The 25,776-nt window shown below is 35.6% G+C and overlaps 1 protein-coding gene and 1 non-coding gene across 3 annotated transcripts in view; both read right to left on the bottom strand.

Annotated features, from left to right (window-relative positions):
• LOC123874156 (tyrosine-protein kinase Dnt) overlaps positions 1-25,776 on the bottom strand; it is a 62,248-nt gene that overhangs the window by 9,231 nt on the left and 27,241 nt on the right. For both annotated transcript variants that reach the window (XM_045919379.1, XM_045919370.1), the window contains exons 3-7: positions 19,019-19,146; positions 16,352-16,458; positions 15,300-15,430; positions 6,402-6,588; positions 2,053-2,180 (exon numbers count right to left, since the gene is read on the bottom strand). In XM_045919379.1, coding sequence (XP_045775335.1) covers positions 2,053-2,180; positions 6,402-6,588; positions 15,300-15,430; positions 16,352-16,458; positions 19,019-19,146 — 681 coding nt within the window. The remainder of the gene's footprint in view (positions 1-2,052; positions 2,181-6,401; positions 6,589-15,299; positions 15,431-16,351; positions 16,459-19,018; positions 19,147-25,776) is intronic.
• On the bottom strand, positions 2,367-2,438 carry Trnas-cga. The gene has a single exon. It is a non-coding gene; the product is annotated as a tRNA-Ser (tRNA).

Here is a 25,776-nt window from a genome sequence, read left to right as displayed (position 1 = left end):
TGCTATTGTATCGAGTGGGATGTCAAATGAAAAAGGAAAAAAATTCTGAGCGACAGAAAAACAATTTTACTATAATATTAAGTTATTTTTTTGAAGTTGAGTTTATTAAGACGATAAGAGGGTTTTAGTTTTCAACTTTATCTTGTTTATTTACTTAAGATTTCAAGAGTAGGAAAGATTTAAAACATAGTCCTTTACATAGACAGAAAGTACTGCTTACATGGGCAGTAGCGAACTACCCTCTTTCAGCTCGTGAAGTTCCAGCGAAAAGAACAAGAAAGAGGGTAGTTTGCCCATGACGGCTCGAAGTCATCTCTCGCAGGACTGCAGTCCAATCGTGATCACGACCCATGCAACTGGTTCGAAATATCGTCAAATAAAGTTAGCAAATTAATCGTGAAATGTACTTGTTACCTACTATTTATTAACCCCCGACCCATAAAAGAGGTTTTATAAGTTTGACGTGTGTATCTGTGTATCTGTCTGTGGCATCGTAGCTCCTAAACTAATGAACCGATTTTAATTTAGTTTTTTTTTTTGTTTGAAAGGTGGCTTGATCGAGAGTGTTCTTAGCTTATAATCCAAGAAAATCAGCTCAGCCGTTTGAAAGTTATCAGCTCTTCTAGTTATTACTGTAACCTTCACTTGTCGGGGGTGTTATAAATTTTTTATTTACACTTGTTAAATTATAATGAAAGCTTGAAATGATAAATAACTAATTTAAATTAAGTAAGCCAGAGGTAGGTACATTGATTGGCAATGGACTAAAACATCACAAAGGAACTACATACAAATGCAAATTGATTATTTCGACTGAAATTGTTCTCAAATGAATAAATAATAATAGACTGAACTGGCGCTGCTGAAAGCCGATAAAGGTGCAATACAAAAATTTAATTCCTGCCCGTTTTAATATCGATAAAAGGATAGTACGGGGTCCATATTGTGCAATCATTCATTATTCATAATCAGCTTTTTGAAAAGCGCTAGTGGAAATTCTCTTTTTCATAGCGATTCAAAAATATATATTAAAACAGTATGGAATAACTTTGGAGTAGTGAAAAAATGCATATGATTATAAAATTTCCCAGAAGCTTCACTCGCATAAAAATTAAAGTAATTATTTACGCTACTTCTATTCACGTAGTATTATTTTCCTTCCACCTCTGCTTTTTTGGAAGTCGGTTAAAATAGCATTTTTAATGATATTTGTTTCAGGCTTTCGCTCTATTTTCGTTGAATACGTATAACGTTGAATATATAATTTTTAAAATTGGTCAGATTGTAGGAAGTCTACCACTCCATAGTAAGATATATAATTTTAATTCTTAATTCATTAACAGTATAAAATAAAAATAAAATACATTTATAAAATTTTTTGAAATTCATAAAATTAAAAAAAAATATCTTGAAAAATCAAAGAGTTCCCATGGGATTATTAAAAGACCTATCTGCGCGGATGAAGTCGCGAGTACTATGTAGTGCTGTACTCATAGGGTGCCAATTTTTTTTCTAGCCAGATATTTACCTACTAGAAAATTTTTATTGTGTAGTGGTAAGGAACCCTATATGGCTAGCCAATATTTTTAAAGTGAAAATCTAATGGGACAAGATAAAGTTGAAAACTAAAACCCACTGAGATCGTCTTAATAAACGCTGAAAAATTATAATAAAATTGTTTTTCTGTCGCTTGGTATATTTTAATGCTGTAGTACATCAGAATTGTCTTGTCTTTCATTTGACATCGCACTCGATACAATAGCAAAAAAAAATTTTGGAGACCTCCACCTTTCTTGATGTAACATCCATTAGGTCAATTTTTTTCGTATAAAATGTAGCCTATGTCACCCGGACCTTTACGACGAATCAATTGACACCTCATTCATCAAAATCGGCCGAGTAGTTTAAGCGCTACGGTGGAACACGCAGAATCTGGTTACAAGCATACATACATACGAGTACATAGACTGCTAAAATCATAACCCATCCTTTTGGCTTTGCCGCAGTCGGGTAAAAAGAGGAAACATTAAAATAGTAAAAGTAGCTACTTACCGAAAGGAAACTTGTGCAGACTGGCTATGGTTGCGTAGGAGCCCGTGGAGCTGGGCGGCCTGCCAAGCGTGTCTAGCCGTAACAGCACGTTCTGATGGCTACCATATGCCGCGGTAGTATACGATGTACTGGAAATAAATTATTTGATTAACACCTCTGTGTGTGTGTGTGTAATTTGGAATGGAGATAGATAATATCCTGGATTAGCACATAGGCCACTTTTTATCCCGGAAAATCGAAGAGTTCCCACGGGATTTTGATAAACCTAAATCCACGCGGACGAAGTCGCGGGCGTCAGCTACTATCAAATATTGCGGAACCGGCAGGATTCGAACCTGCGTCTTCAGGGTTCGCGCCCGACGCTCTGACCGCTAAGCCACGGTTCGCTTGCTGCCTGTGACGAAATTTGTTAAATGTATGTATGTTCTTCAGTACTGAAGCAACTGCTAATGCCATCTAGTAGCGACACTTTGCAGTCATCCAAACTACTACCAAAGGCCCATATTACAATGCAGCTCTATGAGAAATGACATATTGCTTTTTACTATGAAGCCAGTTAAAAGTTATTGATCCTATTGAAATTAATATCATACCTATACGAGTCGGTACATATATTCTGTAATCCCACAAAAATACATGAAAAATAATGATAAAGGTATAGTGCAAAAAAACCTGCCAAAGAAAAACGATACGCGAAACCTTTCAAGGTTTGAGGTTGGATTCCAAATCCAGACAAGCCGCACGGCTGAGGTTTGGTGCTATCGCTTTGTATGGAAATGAAAAGGGAATAGGGAAGTACAATGTATGTGTATCGTGTTTAACATTTGCGAACATTTTGTTACGAGTACTACCTTAACTAGCTATATTATGGGAAAATTTGCTTATTTCAGTTCGGGAAGCCTATTATCACTACCCATCATAATATCACACTAATGTTATGAATGCGAAAGTGTGTTTGTTTGCTGGTTTGTCTTTCAATCACGACGCAATGATCTACGGATCGGATCAACGTGTTTTTTTGCATTGGTATAGTTAAAGACCTGAAGAGTGACATAGGCTACTTTTTAAAAGAAAAAAGAAAATCAAAGAGTTCTCACGGAATTTCAAAAACTACGCGGACGAAGTCATGGACTTTAGCTAGTTATGTTATAAATGCGAAAATGTGTTTGTTGATTTATTTTTTTCCAGGTTTGTCCTTCCGTCACGATTCAAAGGAAGCAACGGATTGACATGATTTTTTGTGTGGGTATATACTATAGTGCTTGGACTATAATTTTCCGGGATAAAAGGTGTCCTATTTCACTCTTCAGGTCTTTACCTTTACTTTAAATCCCGGAAAATCAAAGAGTTTCCACGGGGTTTAAAAAATAACCTAAATCTACACGGACGAAGTCGCGGATATCATCTAGCATCATAAGCGAAGCTTTAAAACTAATCATGTACTGGATTGTATTATTATGTACAGAATACTAAGCTAACTGAACTACTAACTACTAAGTACACGGTGAACTATATAAATAAATCTAAATAAAGTTAGGCGAAATTGCACATTATAATATCGAATAACATACGGTATTACTCGTACAAACATTATTGGCCGACCCCCTGCTTGATGGATGATACGGAAGGCTCTATCGATAGATAATAAATTATCCAGTGACGTTTAATTGCGCACCGCTTTAGAGTTCCGCAATGAAAAATGGTTTGTACGTAGGTAGGTACCAACTCGATTATTGGAGAAGGAAACTTTTGTATATTAATGACTGGCTGCATATTTGTACAAAACTTCTAAACAGTAAAGTTGATTTCAAACTACGGAATATAATATAATATATAAATATCGCTCACCCTACTTTTAAATGTCACTGTTTACACTTAGATATAATATTATATTACATCTAAATGTGAACAGTGAAATTTAAAAGTAGGGTGAGCGATATTTATATGTTATATATATTATATTTCCGGAGTTTGAAGACAACTTCATTCGTTTTGATAGAGTTCATTATCACTAAAAATTTCAGACAATAGAGTTTTGGACTGCAGTTATATAACTCAAAATTTAAAAAAACCCCCGACACAAAAACTAGAAAAGAGCCAATAATTTTCAAACGGCTGAACGGCCGTTTCTTCGATCATAACTAAGAACACTCTCGATCAAGTCACCTTTCGAACAAAAAAAATCAAATTAAAATCGGTTTAGGAGCTTCGATACTACAGACAGATCAAACTTATAACACATTTTATTGTTGTTGCTAACACAGTTTATAACTCAAATTTATGATTTTTATTTATTTGACCTCTTTTTGTAACACAGGTCAAGGCCCGCTTTTGACCATTGACTTTATATTTATTTTATTCTTTTCTATGTTTCAGAAGATCAACCATGCTTTCAGATACGTTAAAAAGTCACGTAGGTTTACTTTGGGGTGAAGATAATAATTTTCAAAATAGACAAAATTTGCGTCTCTCTGTTACCGTGATGTTCTATGTTTCAGAAGACCAACCACAATTAGCACAAGATAAATAAATAAAAATTTCCAAAGTCGTTCCAAAAGTTTTTGAAGATAAGCTATTAAAACTTTCATAAAATATAATAATTCTTTATAGTACAACTCATAAAACGCTTGCCGAAAATTTCCTATTAATTATTTCCCATTTGACAGCGTCTCGTTTTGAAGATGATTCTAGCTAAAGTTCTTTTAATTAATTTGCTAAAGTTGAAAAGTAAGATAACTTCATTAAGAGCTCTTCTATTTCTTTAGAATTAAGTGTAACTCATTCTCACGCCAGCAATTTAAATAAAAAACAGAAACCCGAAAAGAATAAGTTTCGCATTAAAACAAAAGAAACGATCAAAATATCTTTTTATGGTTATAAGCCTAGAATAAATGGCTCTTTCAAAATCAATGGTTATAACATAGAGGTATAGTTAAAAAACGATTTTAGTAACTAACATAAATCTCACAAAATTACTACGAATGTTATCTACCTACTTTGTTTTATTTGAACCAAAATGAAACGAAACCTATTATAATAGTCCACAGATCATTTTTATTTTGTTTTGTTTTAAAAAAATACTGAAATAATATTCATTCTATATACTGTAGAAATTCTTTATGAAAATAATAAAATGCGAAGTATTTTTTCAGCGGAATACATTTTAACTTTGACGCGCCTACATTCAGTATTGTAGATGTTTGAAAACTAGAGCAACTGTGGAGTTGGAATCTGTAAGACACTCCTCCCACGTCCGACAATTGGTGGCCGACTTTTGTCGGTATAAATGGGGCATACAAATGGGAATATTTAAACGCACACGTCCTACCAAAATACAGTCGAAAACAAAATCGGTGCATCCCGGCCGATTTGATTGGCGGTTGAAAATGGAAAGTAAATGTATGCATTAACGCATACTATTCACCGACAGTGGGCTGCATGATGAGCATAAAACAACCCTAATAACAATCTCTGAGAAATTGTTGGATCAACCCAGACCTCTTTTTTTTCTGTTTCTCAATTATAACAAAATATAAATTCATAACGTGCACTTCCCACGATAGCCACCGACAATGGACGGACGGACGTGTGCATTAAATCAGCCGCAAAATCTTAAAAGTTGACGAAACACTGCCCGATTATCAAACCTAAAAAGTCTGACGTGGGCGGAGTGCCTTATGAAAATTTTATTATAACAGCGTCATTATTTCGGTCGGAGCTTTATAGCCGTCCAAACCATTCCCATGTTTTTGCCCCAGTTGAATTAAAGCATACGTATAATTTTTGTGGCAAATGTGGATGACTGCTTTATCAATAAACTACGTTTTGCCAAAAATGCATTTAAAATAATTTTAACAACTACGATAAATAAATAATGGGTTCTAAAGGCATGGTTTTGTTAACTATTTTGAAAAGTTCCGATATAACATCAACATCAAAAGTTACATTAGTCTTGCCATTTTGATGATAGGTTGTTATAAACACGTGCTACCTCAATTTTTTTCAAGTGGGCATACCTACAGAATACAGATGCTACAAAATTGAAGACATAATGCATTCTTTTGAAGTAAGTACTACCAGCGGTCGTCAAATAAAGTGTTACATTCATAAGTTGTGCATGGCTTTTAACACATCGATGCTTTTAACGCATCAGATGAGGGTGATCGGGTATTTTGTAAAAATCCATGGTGTTTCACCCAGCCTGTAGGCAGTACTTCTTGCGTTCTTGTGAAGTACTACCAGCAGCTGTTAAGTACATATAGTAGAATCTGCACTAAGGAGTCTAACCAAGTTATGGACTTACGACACCACCCTAGACCTTAGAGAAAGAGTTAGAAAATGATGCTTACTGTATGGAATCATGGTGGCGAGCCTTGTTTCCTCGCTTGTACAGAGTCCCAGCTGCAGCGGCTCCTGCCAGCAGAGCCAAAGCTGCTGCAGCACAGCCTCCAGCGGCGAATAGCACACCGCCTGAGCTTCTGTTGGCATCGCCTGCTAGTCTTGCTGTTTCGTTGTGCGTTACTATTGTTGATAGGCCTGTGAAAAAAGGTTTTGTTTAAATACAGGGTGTAACCAAAACGCTAGCCAAAACAGGTGATAGTACTGATGATTACTGTAAAGGTACCACAAAAAAAAATCACGAAAAAATAAAATTTTAAACCGCTGTATTTTTTAAAAGTTCGCAATATATTGCAAATAAAACATCTGACTGACGCTAGGGGTCAACGAACGTTCCGTAAATGGGTCACTCGAAGTCAATATCGCGTCGTAGGAGGAGTTGACCCAAGTTTTGTACGCTATATAATGCAGATTTAAAAATTCTAAATCAGTACACTAAACTACAAGATAAGGCATTGGATTGTGTTAAGGTATTATATTATAATAAAAACGCTAAGTTTTAATAGCGTTCTGGGTACACACTTTATGGTGCTATTAGCAATGGTGAGTAGGTTTTTTTAGGTGCTGGAATTTTTTAGGCGACCTTACACCGGCAAGCGTGGCGTTGGCAGACTCAACACTAGTTGGGAAGATGATATCAAACTAGCCACAGGGAGCAGCTGGAATAGATTGTGATGTGTTAAAACCCTCTTCTTCTCTCTGGGCTGGTTTCCGCACTTAAACGTTTCCGTCTGTTGTGCGTGTGTTAAAACCCTATATCTATGTCCAGCAGTGGATCATCGATTGACAACGAATGCCTTTTAACAGGGCTCACTCCGTCACTCGTTTCATACCATTTCATACAATCGTAGTTCCAATTTCATTTGAATACTAAGCAACCAAAGTCCATGAAATTTTGCAGACATATTCTAGAAACTAATATCTGTGTCTGTGGTGTTTTAGATTTTTCTAAAAATATGTAGTTTTAAAATTACAGGGGCTCAAAGATTTGTATGAAAATTTTAAGACCGCGTAACTTTGAAACCGAATATTTTAACAGAAATCTGGAAAACCACAGACATAGATATTAGTTTCTAGAATATGTCTGTAAAATTTCATGGACTTTGGTTGCTTAATATTCAAATGAAATTGGAACTACGATTGTATGAAATGGTATGAAACGAGTGACGGAGAGAGCCCTCTTAATAGGTTTAGTCTGTACAGATTATGCATTAATTCGCTTTGATTACATTATTCCATTGCATCGTAAGTGTTAAATGAACTATGTAAATTGTAAGCTCGCGGTTAATACCTTTACTATTTACCTACCATTCAATAAACCACCTAATTTGTTTTCATAAGCGCGAAAAGTATTCACCGAGCGAATCCCCTGCAATATTAAGTGAAGCCCAGTAAATGAAATATTAGGGATAATAGAAAAACTTTGAAGAAAAGGAGGGAGAAATACGGGATGTAATAGCAGTTATCCAGGTAGGTTTTATTAAATATCGTCTCGTTTTCAAACCGAGTGAAAAACTTTACAAGTTGAAGATTAGATTAAGTAGAAAAGCGTACAATGAGGATTTTATTGTCTTTGTGATATACCTTTATTTAGTAAGAACTTATAATACAAGTATAAATAAAAAATTTATAACACCCCCGACAAGTGAAGGTTACAATAACTAGAAAAGAGCTGATAACTTTCAAATGGCTGAACCAATTTTCTTGGATTATAGCTATACACTCTCGATCAAGCCACCTTTCAAACAAAAAAAAAAAGTAAATTAAAATCGGTTTATTAGTTTAGGAGCTACGATACAGATACACAGATACACACGTCAAACTTACAACACCCCTCTGAATATGGTTCAGTTTATACTAATAGTCGTTCAAAGTAAGCTGACTGACTGATCAACGCACAACTGAAACTACCGGACGATCGGGCTGAAATTTGGCATACAAATAGCTATTATGACGTAGACACACTTTAAGAAAGAATTTCTGAAAATTCAACCCTTACGGAGGTAAAATAAGGGTTTGAAATTTGTGTGGTCCTCGTAGACGAAAACAAATCTTATGTTGTAACCATAAAATAACTCTACCAACATCAATGAACTAACAGCGACAAACGTGCTAGAATATCTCCAGAACGTTCGCGAAGCTATAAATAAATCGAAAGTTTTAAACGCGGCAATACAAACTAGTTCCGTACGGAATTTCTCATTTACAAAACTAAAATACTTAGTTAGCGCATCCCGTTAGAAAATTTGAAAGTGCAATTAAAATATACTGCCCATAATTATGAGCCTAACTTCTGATATTAGTATGGAATTTAAATCATATGGAAATTAAATCATATTCCTTTAGAGGCTTTTATGGCTTTTATAAGGGCTGTAGTTTGTTAGGTCATAGATTTGAAAGCTCACATTTTGGACTATATTGCTGTAACTTTTGATTGGGACTTCGTCTGTGTTGGTGTTAGCTGGCGGGCGTACTCTGTCTTTTTGGAGTGTTTTTTTTTTTTGTTAAAACTGACTGGAAAGAGCTCTAAGGGGGTGCCGTGCGTATGTCGGCGAGCACCGGCACAGACGGGGTCCGTACTTGTACAGTTTAACTAACTTCTTACAAATAACTACAAACTTGACATTGGCTAATCTTTGTAAAGCCAGACGAAAGAAGAAAAAAAAAACTTTTGATTGATTAAATATCTACTAATATGGCAGCACAACCCACCTGGAGGCGTCATTGCATCCTAATTCCTACAACAACAATAACACTGCATCAAAAAGCTGAAGTGGCAATGGGCACATAGCTCGAAAAACCGATAGATTTTGGGGTCTCAAGGCACTGGAATGGCGGCCTTTTTTACAACTAAATGGGCTTGCGCTCGACTGCAATCACACCAAGCAGGAGATGATGCACCTTAAGGTGGAGTACGCCTGCCTAGGAGATGCCTATACACTCTTCTTTTGAAGGTACCAATATAGCTAGCAGGAAAAACGAAAGCTGGAAGGGCATTTCATATTCTAGCAGTGCGTATTAGAAACGAGGAAGCATCTCACGAATTAGGTATAAAAACAAATCGTTATTATACGCCTTACAAGGCTTAACTACATTTGGTCAGCACATATTGGTACAAAACTTTGAAGAAACTCATATCATATCTAAAAGCTCCCAGAACAACAATAAAAGCGACGTCCAATCATTTTCCAATCTTCTTTCAATTGCTTCCCTTACTTAGCTACATTTGCAACGTGAATTTGATAAAAGGCACAATAAACTTGGCGCTGGAGGGAACGTAAATTTCCAAGTCAAATAAAAGTACAATAGAACAATCGATACTTCCTTGTAAACACATTAAAGAGGGGCGCGGAGTACACCCTCATAATACGTCTTCATCCCTTGCAAAATATCCTGTTGCATCATTGATATTTAAAAAAAATATGATAAAAGAAAGACAGTGAGTTTTCTTTTAGAGATTTTTTTTTTTCTTTATTTAACTACAGGCTTTTCGTAACGGGCAATTAGATAACATTGATTAAAATAAGACAAACAAGTTATTTTTATCGCACAGGCGATATACCTATTAGAATATAATGTAACTTTTTTAAATCTATTTGAAAATATTACTATACTACTATACAAGTGTAAATTAAAAATTTATAACACCCCCGACAAGTAGGTTACCATAACTAGAAAAGAGCTGATAACTTTCAAACGGCTGAACTGATTTTCTTAGCTATCTAAGAACACTCTCGATCAAACCACCTTTCAAACAAAAAAAAACTAAATTAAAATCGGTTCATTAGTTTAGGAGCTACGCTGCCACAGACAGATACACAGACACACACGTCAAACTTATAACACCCCTCTTTTTGGGTCGGGGGTTAAAAAGTATTTTTTTGTATCTTGGATTTTAGTGTATCATCGGGTTGCGTCTACAGAATCGTCTACATGCTAATAAAGAATCAAAGGGAGTGATTTGTTCGAGTAAACTCGAAGCCGCTCATCTGTGAGAGAATCAACCGTTTTTTGGGGCGCCTTGATACATAAAAAATATCGTAAAGGTAACCGATAAACCAAAACAATGGTATGAACTGAACAGGGATTTTCTTTTAAATTTTTTTTCTGGTATACCTTACACATTTTTAAGGAATCGGGGATTTTATTGAAGATTCCTGACAAGTGATGACTTCTATCAAAAGCCAGCCTGTCTGCCTGGTGAAAACCAGTCCTTTATGACAGCGAGTGACAGAAGGGCTGGCTCATTTTTTGCGCAACGGATCAGCCTGGCTGTTCAGCGCGGAAATACAGCCAGGGCATGATTTGTATAGTAATTAGATAAGGCTAGCTTTAGGTTTTATTGTAATAATTTAGATGTAAGCATTTCTGAACCAAACATCAAAAACTGTTAATATTTATATCTATACATATAATAAAATTGTAGAAAAGTGGTGTCTGTACAGTGAAAATATATAAAAAAAAAGTAGCAGGGATTGTTATTATTTCGATGCCGAACCCGAAATTGTAATTAATTTTTTTTTGTCTGTTTGTCTGTTTGTCTGTTTGTCTGTGTGTTTGTGCACGCTAATATTAGAAACGGCTTATTCGATTTAGATACGGTTTTCACTAATATATTGTAGTAAGCTTCACTTAACATTTAGTGTTTATTTCATGTCAATCGGTTCATAAATAAAAAAGTTATGTCAATTTAAAGAATCACGGCGAACATTTTTAACGTACAGAGTATATGCTGCCCGAAAAGTCACTATTCCACGCGAACGAAGTCGCGGGCACAGCTAGTAATGTAATATACCTTCTTAATCTCTCCACAAGTAGGTATTTAAATGTATAAAAACGCAATGCGGTTTGCGGATTCAACTGATTTAGGCACTTTAGCGCAGTGGAATTCTTCACTCTTTTACTTTTTCTTACTACGATTTAAGTAATAAAAGTTTTGCAAGTTCTTTCAAGGAGCAAGAATAGGTATAGGTACTTACCTAGCTTTATTTCAGTTTAGTGGGTAGCTTATTTATCAAAATAATATAATTTCATCCCGCGATTTCATCCGCGCGGATGCGTTACTGCTTCGATTCTGATATTATTCAAATTATTTTTAACCCCCGACCCTAAAAGAGGGGTGTTATAAGTTTGACGTGTGTATCTGTGTATCTGTCTGTGGCATCGTAGCGCCTAAACGAATGAACCGATTTTAATTTAGTTTTTTTTTTCTTTGAAAGGTGGCTTGATCGAGAGTGTTCTTAGCTATCATCCAAGAAAATCGGTTCAGCCGTTTGAAAGTTATCAGCTTTTTTCTAGTTACTGTAACCTTCACTTGTCGGGGGTGTTATAAATTTTTAATTTACACTTGTATAGATATAAGTTATGTTATGAGAAAGTTGTCATACTTTGCTGTCATATGATTTAACCGTGCGAAGTAGAACTCTTTACCAGTATTAAAATATCGAAAAATGCATTGGAATTTTCTGAGAAGAAATCGAGTATGCTATCAGAATGACGTTCGATACGACACGGTAATGTACAATCAGTCATAAAGGTTTATGTAACCTTTTCCTTTATGCATGTTATGCCTACTTAACATAGGCCTCGCCATCACTCGTTCCATTCAAACGTAGTTTCATTCTCATCCATACTAATAATATAAATGCGAAAGCGTGTTTGTCTGTCTGTCTGTCTGTCTGCTAGCTTTTCACGGCCCATCTGTTCAACCGATTTTGAGCGAGCCGCTTACGGTCTCAACGACGCGTAGCGAGCTGAGGCCCTGTGAAAAAGAACCCCGGATGGGTTCGAAACTAGTCAGGCTTCGACTATATACGTGAGTATAGCCTGAATAAGTGCGTAAGTCTTTCGATCTATCTAGGCATCTGCCTGTTAGGCCCATTTGCTTAACTGATATTGACATTTGGTACAGAGATAGAGAAATGTAAAAGTTTCCACAGTATTTTTAAAAACCTAAACACACGCAGACGTAGTCGCGGGCATTGTCTAGTATTAAATATGATGCAAAGTTGTTATACGAGAAGTAAAGTTCGTCCATATTTTATGACACACGAAGTCGTAGCAATACTCGAAATAAAGTGGCTTTTAAAAGTTGACTCCACTTGTCTTCTTCGTATATGCAAATATTTTGACAATCCGATTTGTGTGTCTGTGGTCCTGTGTTCAGTTTTCATTCGTAGACCGCTACATTTTGAAAAATTATAGAAGCCATGCTGATTACAATATTACTAGTTGATGCCCGCGACTTCGTCCGTGTGGGTTTAGGTTTTAAAATCCCGTGGAAACTTTGAAATTCCGAGATGAAAGTAGCCTATGTTACTCTTTAAGTCCTTAACTATACCCTAATAAAAGATCACATCGATCCATTGCTCAGTTTTGATTGAAAGAAATTAACAAACTAATAAACTAACAAACCAACAGACAAACACACATTCTCATTTATAACATGGGTAGAGATCACGTATCCAAATACTAACAGTCTTATTCATAAAAATTTGTAGAAGCTTTATTAGCTTGTTATAAGCAAAGTTCTCAAAAACATTATTCATAAACGTTCAATAGTGCTAAAAGTGTTCAATAACGGCTCCATAACTTATAACAGGCTGAACCCTACTATAAACCCTTATTAAAGAACAACATGGCCGCCGTCTTGTCTTAACAGCTGATAATTTGTTTGATATGCAAGATTGAAGTGAGGTTATTTTGTTTTGGTTGATTCTAGTGTCATTGCGTTGTAATTATTATTTGTACGTTATTTATTCTGGATTCGAGAGGCTGTGGTAATTAACCAGAGTTGCAAGTTTTAACTGCCATAAGATGCTAGGGACGTCGGGAAGTAGGTACCTAAAAGTTCCTACTTAATTTCGAAGTTTCTTTTCATGTAATCATTCCTTTACATAGGTATGTGATTTCTTCTAACGTAAGAAATATGGCGGTGATGCAGCTCAGTACCTAACTACATAAACCGAGAAGGATTTGGGTAAAAAAAAGGGCTGGCTCATTTTTTGCGCAACGGATCAGCCTGGCTGTCCAGCGTGGAAATGCAGCCAGTATTCTTGGCACCATTCCACACGGGCATGATTTGTATAGTAATTAGATAAGGCTAGCTTTAAGTTTTATTGTAATATTTTCAATTTAAAAAAAAGGATTTTATTCCATGAATGTCCAGGTGTATCTAATACATATTTTTACCTAATACATGTTTTTTTTAAATAGTATAGTAAAATTTAACGCTAATTTCTAAATTCCTTCCTGTTTCCATTTTCAATTAAATAAATCGGAACAAAACTACGAACGATAATACCTAACTATCCTCCAGAACTCAGACAATTGACCGAAAACAAATGTCATACCTGCGTCACTTTTCTGTGTAGAGCCCAGTTTTTTTGCAATATTGTCTATGAATTCGTCAGAACGACAACATAACAAAGCGAAACTAGCCTATAGCGAGAATTTAGTTGTGAGAGGTTTATTGAACCTTTATGAATAAAGAAAGTTATGAAACGTTTAATAGGCCTAATGAGCATTTTAGCTAATGAAGGTTTAAAACCTATAATAAGGGATTTTTATGAATAAGACTAGTATAAAACTACTTGACCCGCCCTTGCTTCGTATGGATATTAGAATACTTAGTATTAAATATATTATTCGTAAAATGTTCTGAAAGATTAATGCAATCGAATTGAATTACACTGACAAGAGGTACCTACCTACCTACCTAATTTTTTTTATTAAAGTAAAAGTTTTTAATTTTACTAATTAATTTCACCAGATCGTAACAAACTGAACATTCATATAAGCACAAGAAATATTCAAATCAAACGCATTATTTAATCACATTCAATTTTTTCAGCGATTTTTTGAAACTCCGGAATTGGAACGCTGAAAACTTTGGGCTGAAAATAGTGCGATTTTCAAGGCGAAAGACCCGAACGGACCAAATGCATCGAATTTTTCATTCTTCATGGGACAAATTATTATTAGAATCTTTATTCGAAACCGAGTGTACACCAGTTATTCTGAATAAACAGGATGATAGAAGCCCTCTTATTGAGCCAACGGCAGTTGCGAGCTGGAGAATTTATTGTTATTATTATTGCCACAGACAAAGTGTTCGGGAAAACTTTAGTTTTATATTGCTTTATGTGTTTTTAGTGTATCCATTGGTTGTTATAAGGAGATTTGAGGGGAAGTATTACCTCCTATGATATAAGTTTTGTCATTTTTCAAATTGCGGAGATAAGAAAATGGTAATATTATTTTATATTTGAATCCATTATTTTCTATGATGATATACGATAATGGTTATGTATTAAATTTCCGTACGTCTGCGGTGGCTAGCGAATACTTTATACCTACGAGTATGTCTGCAAATTTTTTTATTTTACATTCTCTAGTAAATTTTTTCCGCAATTTCATCTTCGTATATATAGATTCAGGGGCAATTGAATATTGAATTGCTTTAAAGGTGAAAGAAAATATCGTGAGGAAACCCACATGCCTGCGAGTTCTCCATCTTTTCAAAAGTCTGTGAAGTCTGCCAAACCGCACTGGGCCAGTGTGGTGGACTGAGGCCTCAACCATTTTCATTCTGGGAGGAGACCTGTGGTCATTAGTGGGCCGGCGATTGGTTAAGTTGAGAAAGAGGATTTAGGTTTTTAAAAATCCCGATGTACGCTTTTCGCGAATCTAGTAACGCTTTGGCAATACATGCAAAAAAATTGTTGCCGTACTAATTGTCGCACTTGGGCTGCAGCGCACGTAACACTACAAAATTCGTAAAATAAATGAGAAGGTAACCAGCATAGTTAAAGACGTATCATTACTAACCACCTGTTAACCGACCTTACCTTTCAAGCAAATCTTGTTTCTTTTGAAAGTCAACCGTACGTCCTTATGCATACGATCAGGTGCCGAAATGTTCAACTGCATGGTCACCAATATTTCTGCACTTCTTGAACCCGTACACGGTAGCCGAACTCTGGACAAAGAGAAGGTACATTAATTTTAGTAGCTTTTAGCTTTTAGTTAGCAGCAATAGGGTCTTGGACTGTAGTAATAAAATAATGTGATGTTTTATATAGCGGTAGTTTATGGGGACTAGAATTCGTTATTAAAAATAAAATAGATTTTTGAAAATTTTAACATAATTAATTATTATTAACGTCAAGTTGTACAGAAGGTGATCAGTGACGTCACAAGACGATAAACTTAAGCGTAACATACCTAAAGATCTGTAGCGTCGTAGGCACGTACAGAGACATTGGCTTACGGCGGCAACATGGCGCCTCTGCTCCTATTGTTTAAGTCTATACTCTGTAGTCTAATACATATCACAAAATCCAACATTTTATGACGCTGTAAGTTATCCTATTGCAGAGTATCGATTTGAAAGGAGACGTTTGACCTTGAATGAGCGTAACTTACCTAAAGCGTAGAGGTCTGTAGCTTCGTAGGCACGTAGCCCCGCTCGGAGATATTGACTTGCGGCGGCACCATGGCGCCTCGGCTCTTGTAGTCTATACCCACCATGAAATCCAACTTTTCAAGGTCTGTAGCGTCGTAGGCGCGTAGCCCCACTCGGAGATATTGACTTTTGATGGCAGCGTGGCACCTGGGCTTTCGTAGCCTATACCCATCATAAAATTCAACTTTTCGTAGCACTGTATGATATATTCTATTCCATCCATCCATCAGCCTGTATGCGTCCACTGCTGGACATAGGCCTTTCCAAGAGCGCGCCACCAAACACGGTCCTCCGCCTTCCTCATCCACCCGCTCCCCGCCACCTTCTTCAGGTCATCGGTCCAGCGGGCAGGAGGTCGTCCCACACTGATGATATATTCTATTGCAGAGTATCGATTTGTAAGGAGACAGTTGACCTTGAATAAACCTATCTTACCTAAAGGTCTGTAGCGTCGTAGGCACGTAGCCCCGCTCGGAGATATTGACTTGCGGCGGCAGCATGGCGCCTCTGCTCTCGTAGTCTATACCCATCACGTACGGCAACTGCGCGGAATTACAAACAACACTTGTATGAATAACGCATTGCTGACATAGCTCTGGATTCATTTAGCGGAGTAAAATAATTAAACGGGGTTTAATGAAGACGATTAAATTTTAATTCTCAAGACTCTGATGTTGTATGTTTGTATAAAAAATTTATTAGTTTTTGTATTTTATGATTTAGTAAAAAAAATTGGCATCTCTTTGTGGTTTTATAAATGGGAGATACCGGGTTCGAGGAATTTCTCATTATCCTGGTTTCTAAGGTTCTAGGTAATGTCTAAGGTTTGAAGAAGACGTTATCGCTAAAGAGCTAATGTTTAAAAATGTTATGTGACTACAATAATATGGGATTACCGTTACTTTCAAACATTTGAAGCGGCAGAGTAATTATCAATGCAAAACAAGTCACAAGTATTTTCCATTCATGATAGCTCGTGGTAAGCGATGATGCAATCTAAAATGGTAGTATATCATACCGGAACGCTAATTCGGTCCAGGGGTCTTTGAGTAATCGGGGAACATACATAAAAAATATAAAAAAAAGATTCCGACAAATTGAGAACCTCCTCCTTTTTTTGAAGTCGGTTAAGAACGTTGTCTATACCGGTAGGGAGGTACTATCCACGGCAAGCCGCCCTCTTTCTACCAGACCAGACCAGACCAGAACACAGATAGCTCACCAAAGAAATAGGGAGGTCGACAAAAGGCAGTTTATTGTTTTAGATTGATATACCTAACCGGAAGTAAAATATTTTAAGGTTTTGGTCTATTTAAAATGTTTTGCGGTTGATTGTATGTTCAAACAAACTTTATTTGAAAGTTGATATATAATCTTTGACGACATTGCAGTGGCTATATTATATGGCACAGCAGTATGGCGAGTCTAGATTACCCATCACGTACGGCTAGTGCTTGGAATTACAAACAACGGAGTGAATAATCCCCTACGTGAGTCCCCAAGCATTTAGCTGCGAAATAATATAGACGTTAGAAGAATTTTTACCAAATTTTGTACAGGAATAGCCCGCATCTAGGGGACGGATAGGTATAAGTTATCTTCTATACTGGAAAAACAAAGAGTTCCCTCGGGATTTTTGAAGACCTGAAATCTACGCGACGAAGTTGCGGGCATCATCTGGTGATATAATAAGAAAAAAGAATTATTGTCTATCAAATATCCAACATCATTATACTCTATGATCATACTAGATACTGTAATGGCTATATATGGCACAGCAGAATGGCGGGTCTAGATTACCCATCACGTACAGCTAGTGCTTGGAATTACAAACAACGGAGTGAATAATCCCCCACGTAAGTCCCCGAGCATTTAGCTGTGAAATAATATAGACGTTAGAAGAATTTTCATTGCAAACTCTTAGTTTTGTGATAAATTTTATAGTTAGACTTTTAATTTGTCTTCGCTGTTTGCTTAGAATTTTTATTTCTATGATTTTATTTTATAGGAATAGAATGACGTACTTATACTACTTATGTTAAATCGACTTTATAGGTAGGTACTAGTAACTGCATAGCCCGGTATAAATAGACATTCAAGATCACAATAATTTGCGTAGAGCTAAAAATATTGGTACGAATGTTGGGGGCACCATTATCAATGAATTGTGAAAAGTCTCCATTGACCCCACATTTGCAAAAACAATATATTTAAGAGCAAAGTTCACAAAAATGTTTTTTTTTTTGCATTTTAAAATTTTGATTTTATTACTGGAACATTTAAACTACTCTTCTAAGTTACAACATATCACACCACATGAATTATACATTTAACAACGTATTATTGCATTGTTGCCTCAATAATTGTTCAACAAACATTTAAGTACAAACACACATATTATTTTATGTTAACAATCGTTTTGCTCTGTAATTAAAACAACAATCGTACCTAAATTCGTTACTTAAACAATCTATCAAATAAATCGCTCAATAAACACAGTTGGAACACAGAATCCGCTTCAGAATTTCAATGAAAAACGACGACTTAATCTGGTCTTTTGTTATGTAAAATTAAATCGCTTTACAGCCAAATTGGAAAGTGCGGAAGCAACATCGGAACAATTAAAGTTGTTATTTGAAACAGTGTTTGCTGAATGGAAGACTAATTCAATGCTATATGTGCATATTAAAACTTTAAATAAGTAACGAACAAAAAAATATCTCTAGGGGGTAAAAAATAGATTTTTCTTTAAATCTAAATCCATGCGGACGCGGAATTCATCTAGAATATTATCAGAACGCTAATATTTTTATATCGCTTCGCAGTTTCTATTTTCCGATGAATTGACATTTAAGGTAGGTAAGTACTTATTAACATGTAATAAAACAGCCATAGATAAAGAATAAAGAAGAATTTCCCAATGCAAAAAAATCCTTAAGGAATTCAAAAATTAAATGGTGAAGAATTTAAAATTTCTTCACCATACATTCGAAGTTGTATTTCCCTCTATTTTTTGTTATAAAACTCCTAAAGTCAAGTTTCACTAAAGTTTTTGTTTAGTTAGCGATATTTTCCGTAACATAATAAAAATGAAAGGTTTACCGGTCTCCTGCCAAGCGCTTGCCACATGAACTCCAAGTCAGCGATGTGAGCCGGCACGGGAACTATGAAGCCAGTGGCATAGGTGTTCACCACCCCCTCTCGCACGTAGTACAGTTCCGCGTCTAAACCTGTAACAATGACAACACCCAATTTTAGATAAGACTAGCGGATACCTGGCGTGTGCAACTATACTAAAACAATGATACCCCACATACTAGAGTAAAAAAAAATTTGTTTCGGCTCCTTTGGGAGCCCCCTGAAAAATAATTTAACTGAATTTTTATTCAATATCAGTAATCACAATGTGAGGGACTTTATTGGTAATATATATAGTTTATGTTATTCCTTTCTATTTACTACTAATAATATCGGAATGGAAGTAGGTAACTAACACCGCCGTCTATTTATATCTATATTATGTTAAGAAACTCATCAATATTTCAAATGCATTCGCTCAAAAAATTGCATTATTCTAATTTCGGAAATGGATAAAATATACTCCAAACGTAAACCCCTTAAACCAACAGGCATAGAGTTCAAAATCTTCAGGCAAATGATATGCGATTTTAAGTTGGATACAGAGGAATGAATGCACCGTACAAATGGTCCACCTCCCCAGATGCCAGTTCGATTCCCTGCGGGCGTAGTGCGTCAAATTATCCAACTAACTCCATTTGCTAAGCCAAAAAGAAAAGAGTATACCTACGTCCGAACAATTTTGGTACTTTACCATTTTTGTCCAACAAAATTGCTACGTGAGTCGAGAGAGGGTAACAATTTCGGAGAGATGGTTAAACGTACTTTTTTACGGATATAGGTACCTAATAGTTTTGTGAAGCGTGAAAATAAATTTATGGAATTCAAACATGTGTGTATCGTATCCATTTTAAAAATTATTTCTCTTCGGGTAGAGAAAGGTTGAACCCCCAAAACACTTCCTTACTTACAACCATGTGCTATAGGTACCTATCACAACGTCATTTTGTATCGGTAGTAAAAAAATACTTTCTAAATAAAATACAAGCAAGTTTTTCAATGACCGCAACCGAAAAAATTAATAGAGGCAATAACAAATCCCCGTATAGAATATCCATAAGTGCTCGCGGAAATATTAGCTTTGGCATTGAAATTCCTAGGATTAAAAAAAGTTAAAATTAAAATGGCGGATCATCCAATCAGCCTTCATTTGGAGGCGGCAAAGCGGACGCGACTGTCAAACGGACTGAATATGAAGTGGCACTTTGCACAATTGATGAATCACTACCCCTACTTTGAACATACACATATAGCTTGTAGGGTTGACGGCTTAGGGAAAATCATATTCAAATCACGACACAGAAGTCTTCCATATAACTGATCGATTGATGAATAATATTTACAGGTAAGTTCATTCAATCAATAATTTTACGAGACATTTCACCGCAGTTAATAGCCTCATCGGTGACAGGACTGGTTAATTTTTTGCGCAAAGAATAAGCCTGGATGTCCAGCGTGGAAATGCAGCCAGTAGAACTACCACATTACATTACTGTACATTTTTTATAAGCAACTTTCCCACCACGCCCACCACCACCCACGCAGCAAAATTTATTATATGATTTTTTGTGAAAATATGAATGATATCGAAACGATTTCACCTCACATAGGAATAATAAAACTATTATGTTTCATGATTGTTATATAAAAAAATATCTTGGTACTTACCAAGCTATTACGAGAAATCTTGCCGATATAACATGTTACCAAAGCGAGGCTAATAGGTAACAATAATTATTATCTATCGTGATATTATCACGATAGATAAATAATAGTGATCAATTAAAAATTAGAGCTATAAATTTTTTCATGTCGACAACCCTAAACAGCACGCACCCCATTCTCCTTTATACTTTCAGACAATATAGACGTCGGACACCCTAGACATCCCCGTAGCCACTTTGAGAGCGACGCTGTTTATCTGTTTGTACGACTACGCATCTGTCTGGCATTAGGGGGGATAATGAATTTATAATTGACTAGCTAAATTTCCCCGGCTTTCTCGGTCAGAATTGGGTATTTGCCTACTTTTGAATTTGATAAATATTATTACTTTATTATAAACTAGGATAAAAATAATGACGTACGCTGAAAAAAATATTAAAATCCAACAATGATTTACAAAGTTATAGGCATTTTAATTTTGGAGTGGGAGGGTCTTCTATCCCTTTCTCGCAAAACGAAAATTTGTATGAAACCGCACGAAGCTACTATGGCATTAGTGACGGAGTGACGTCATAATGCTATTATCGCTATCTCTGTCTAATCTGAAATATATAAATGCTTATAACTTTTTTTTATTTGATCGATTTAATTGGTTTTTTCAGTTTACGTCATTATTTTTATCCTAGTTTATAATTAAAGTACTTAATTAAAAAATTTGAGTAAAATACCCTATTGTCTGAAATTCCATTCTTAACCCGCGGTTTACGTCACAGAAGAAACTCACATGTATAATAATGAGTTTTTAGACCTAGTGGCTTACACTGTAGATATTATGTACGTTGATATGTCAATCAATCAATTATAAATCGATTTATTATTTTTTAAACCAATTAATGTAATGTTGAATCTACAGATCTATAGAAGAGTATATGAGATTAGTTAGAATTTAGCTCAATTTAAGTATAGGGTACAAGTTTTGTAACTTCACTGATTTATTCAATTCAGAAAAAATTGACAATCCATTATCATACTAGTACATTTGGACAAAGAATAATGTGGCATAGTTTAAAGATAGATTGATTATCATCAATTTCAGCTGATAGCCCATAATTTAAGAATGCATGCTCAACGCATTAGGTACTTATCAATTTTCTAACATTTTTTTTTACTCTTTATTGAAAAGCTTAGTCACTAAGTGACTATGTCGCTTTATTATTTACAATCATCATAAATTACCCTCGAAAACATTGATTATTTCAAGAGTCAAAATCTACCATTATCACGGATCCGAAGTAGGTACCTATCTATATATCCAAGATGTCTATAGCAAAGCAACATCAGGATGTAGATACATAAGGACAAAAATTCTACGCATTAAAAACAAAAACAAAAAAAATACCTAAATGATTTACAGAAAAATACAATGTAAAAAAAGGTGCTCAGTAAACTCGAGAAATCAAGAAAATAATAAATAACCTCTCAAGGACTCAAGCAAGACTTAAAATTCCTTGCTTAAGAACCTAAGATTTTAATTCACTTTAATTGTTGTAGCTATTTCTTCACAGAAAGTAAAAAATAATATGAGCTTCCATTTTAAACGTTTATGAAGAGATTCATTACAATATTATTGATGTTGTTATTTGTGTTAAAAAAATAGCAAGTTTTATCAAGCATCTAATTAGGTACTCACAATAATTATGGATGTTGTAGTTTGTCAAATGAATGAATATTTTAATTAGTGCCTACAAAACTGTAGTTTGAGATTTAGGTACACTGAGTTTTCCACTTTATTGGGGTCTCAAAGGTAGGTGTAGTTAGGTGAGAAAGTATCCTTGGTTTTTATATTTTACATCAAATGGAAAGATCTATCAAATTAAATTAACGTACAACGTCGTTCTACGTCGATGTTATACTATAACTAAAACATCTTGATTACTTAATCATCAACCGACAAACGTCCACCACTGGGCATAGGTCTCTTAGAGGGACTTCCTCGTGCCATGGTCTTCCGCCGCCGAAATCTATAGCTCTTTCCTGCGACTTGTTAGATGTCGTCTGTCCACTTAGTGGGAAATCTTTCAACGCTACGTTTTCAGTTGCGAGGTGGCTATTCTAGGACTTAGGGACCATAACATCTATGGGCAACAGCATAATAAGTAGTCTAAATTATAATAAAATGTATATTTTATTAAACGGTGAAGGAAAATATCGTGAGGAAACCTGCATGCTTGAGAGTTCTCCATAATGTTCTCAAAGGTTTTTTTGGTTTTTTTAAAAAGAATATTAGCCATTTTTAATCATCACTAACATCCCCCTTTCCTAACTAAGCGTTAAGCGTGTGCTAGGAGTAGGTACGACAATAGTGCATCGAGTTGGGTTTGAACCGCCGACCTTTCGGATTTCAGGCCGCTCCTATAGCCGTTGAGCTATTGGGGCTTAAAGGTGTCTGAAGTCTGCCAATCTGCAAGTGCAGTCCGCTAGGTTATGACTTAAACCCTACTTATTCTGAGAGGAGACTTGTACTCAGTAGTAAGCCGGCGATGATTTTATCATGATGATGATGATAAAAATATATTATTAAAAAAAACACAACACAAAACTGTGGCTACTCTATTTATTTGCTTTGTACTTACATTACTAACATAATTAATAAGGAATTATTGTTACTAACACACTAACTTTGTATATGGACTTCTTGGTCTGAAATAAAATATTATTCAATTAATTTAACAAAAAGAATTACGTCGACGTTCTAAGATAAAAATAATTAATTAAACATCTTGATTATTATACAACTTATGAAAAATAAAACAAAGACATTACCCCATAGAACGGAATATTTGTATCCTTTGAAACAATCACGTTCTAATTATATGCGAACGTACTAACGAACAGATGAGCATCCCCGCGGCGATTCCTTTGTTAGCAGCGCGAATATGCACCTCGTTACAAGATTCAATCTAGGAACTTGTTAATGAGATCCCCTTAGTACTACCAGGGTGCTACGGAAAACGCGCCCTCCTTACTAGGCATGTGCAGTTAGCGCAAAACCATACTAGCGACATGACGCCTTCATGACGCACGACAAAGAGTTTTGTTTCATCTAAATCACACTAATATCATAAAGTATCGAAGTTTGTATACAATATACATGTGTGTGTTTGTTTGTTACTCTTTCACGCAAAACTACTTGACGGGTTAGGCTAAAATTTAGAATGGAGATAGATTATACCCTGGATTAACACATAGGCTACTTTTCATTCCGGAATATTAAAGAATTTCCACGGGATCCTAAAAAATATACCCACGCGAACGAAGTCGCCTGCAAAAGCCCGTAATTTATACAAGAAGAAAAGCCAGACTTACTGACTGACTGACTGATCATTACCTAGCCCAAATCCTTGGACCCAGATAGCTAAAATTTAGCACAGAGGTTCTATTTCTGACGTAGATAAAGAATACAGCCGAATTTTTCAAAATCTTACGGTAAAAAGAATAAAAGAAAAATGAAAAGAAATAATGCATTTTTTGTGACATAATACCATTGTGTGCTTTACATTGTTACAACCAAACAATATGACAGCGACTTTTTGTTGGAAGACTGTCGCTAGTTTATATTACGCTAGCTTCATTTCATGTTTTGTTTTTCCATACATTTTCCATAGTATATTTGCTCGTTAACTTACTGGTTTACGTTATCGAGTCATGTTAGCTTTCATTACTACGAGTTATGTCACGTATAATTCTAATAGTAGGCAAACGGGTGACACGCACAGCTTTTTTTATTGTAAAAATATAACCTATTTTTGCAGTACTTAAGGTTTTTTTAACACGGCCTTTGAGTCAATATCTTATCAAATAACACTTTGGAAGTTTTAATTAATTTCTTTATAAGTAGTTTTTACTAAAGTAAGTCAACACGCCCTCTTTTCTAAATGTATAAAGCAAAGGAAAATTTTACTATGACATTATCAAGTACACGTGTACTTAATAATATAATGGATAATAGACATCTAAAAAGAGTGGATTTCAAGAGCCCTGGAGAGCAAAGTGTTCATAAATACGCTTTAACAGGCGGCGACACGCACTCCGGTTTCAGTGTAATGAGCCATTTCACGTAATTACGGACAGTGCGGTTCCATTGAGTCTGTAATTTGGGTCATTTTACTGAGCACTAGTCCGCGCTTTTAATAGGTAATGCTATAACAGAGTCCGCTTACATTATTTACTTATGCACGGCTTTAAAGTACTTTAAACTCAAAGAACCAAAAGCTTAATTTGCTATAATCCGCCAAACCAAAGAAATCTGTATGGTGCAACATGCAGCATGCGACATGCACCGCCCGCCCTCCCGCTGATAAACATGCAGGAAAAGCCAGCCACCAAGCACGCACCACCACCACGCAACACCACACAAATCTCAAAACCACTCGAGTTTGTTTGTGTGGGAGTTGTGGGTGGGTGATTTTTTTTATGAAAAGTATGTTTTATTTTAAAATATTAGAATCACGTCTTCTCAAATAAATAGCCACTTATTACCCTCTACAAAAGCCATCCCAGACATCATATACAACTGTATCTTTGCATACCGTTATTCAAAGGTAAGGCGTTACTACCCCGCTTGTTTATTTATATCGAATTTTTGTGAAAAGGTATTTCTTTTTTAAATATTAGAATCACGTCTCCTCAAATAAATAGCCACTTATTACCCTCTACAAAAGCCATCCCAGACATCATATACAACTGTGTCTTTACATACCGTTATTCAAAGGTAAGGCGTTACTACCCCGCTAGTTTATTTATATCGAATTTTTGTGAAAAGGTATTTCTTTTTTAAATATTAGAATCACGTCTTCTCAAATAAATAGCCACTTATTACCCTCTACAAAAGCCATCCCAGACATCATATACAAGTGTATCTTTACATACCGTTATTCAAAGATAAGCCGTTATTACCCCTCTAGTTTATTTACACCGCAAAGTTTCAGGGGCATTTATTAAAATGGCGATAACCGTGTATTTATTGTTTCGTTCTTTGTTAAATACACGCGAACGAA

The sequence above is a fragment of the Maniola jurtina genome, chromosome 2 (assembly GCF_905333055.1).
Source record: "Maniola jurtina chromosome 2, ilManJurt1.1, whole genome shotgun sequence".
NCBI classification, from domain to species: domain Eukaryota; kingdom Metazoa; phylum Arthropoda; class Insecta; order Lepidoptera; family Nymphalidae; genus Maniola; species Maniola jurtina.
The sequence above is the reverse complement of the archived record's forward strand: the minus strand, read 5'-3'. Positions and strand labels throughout refer to the sequence as shown.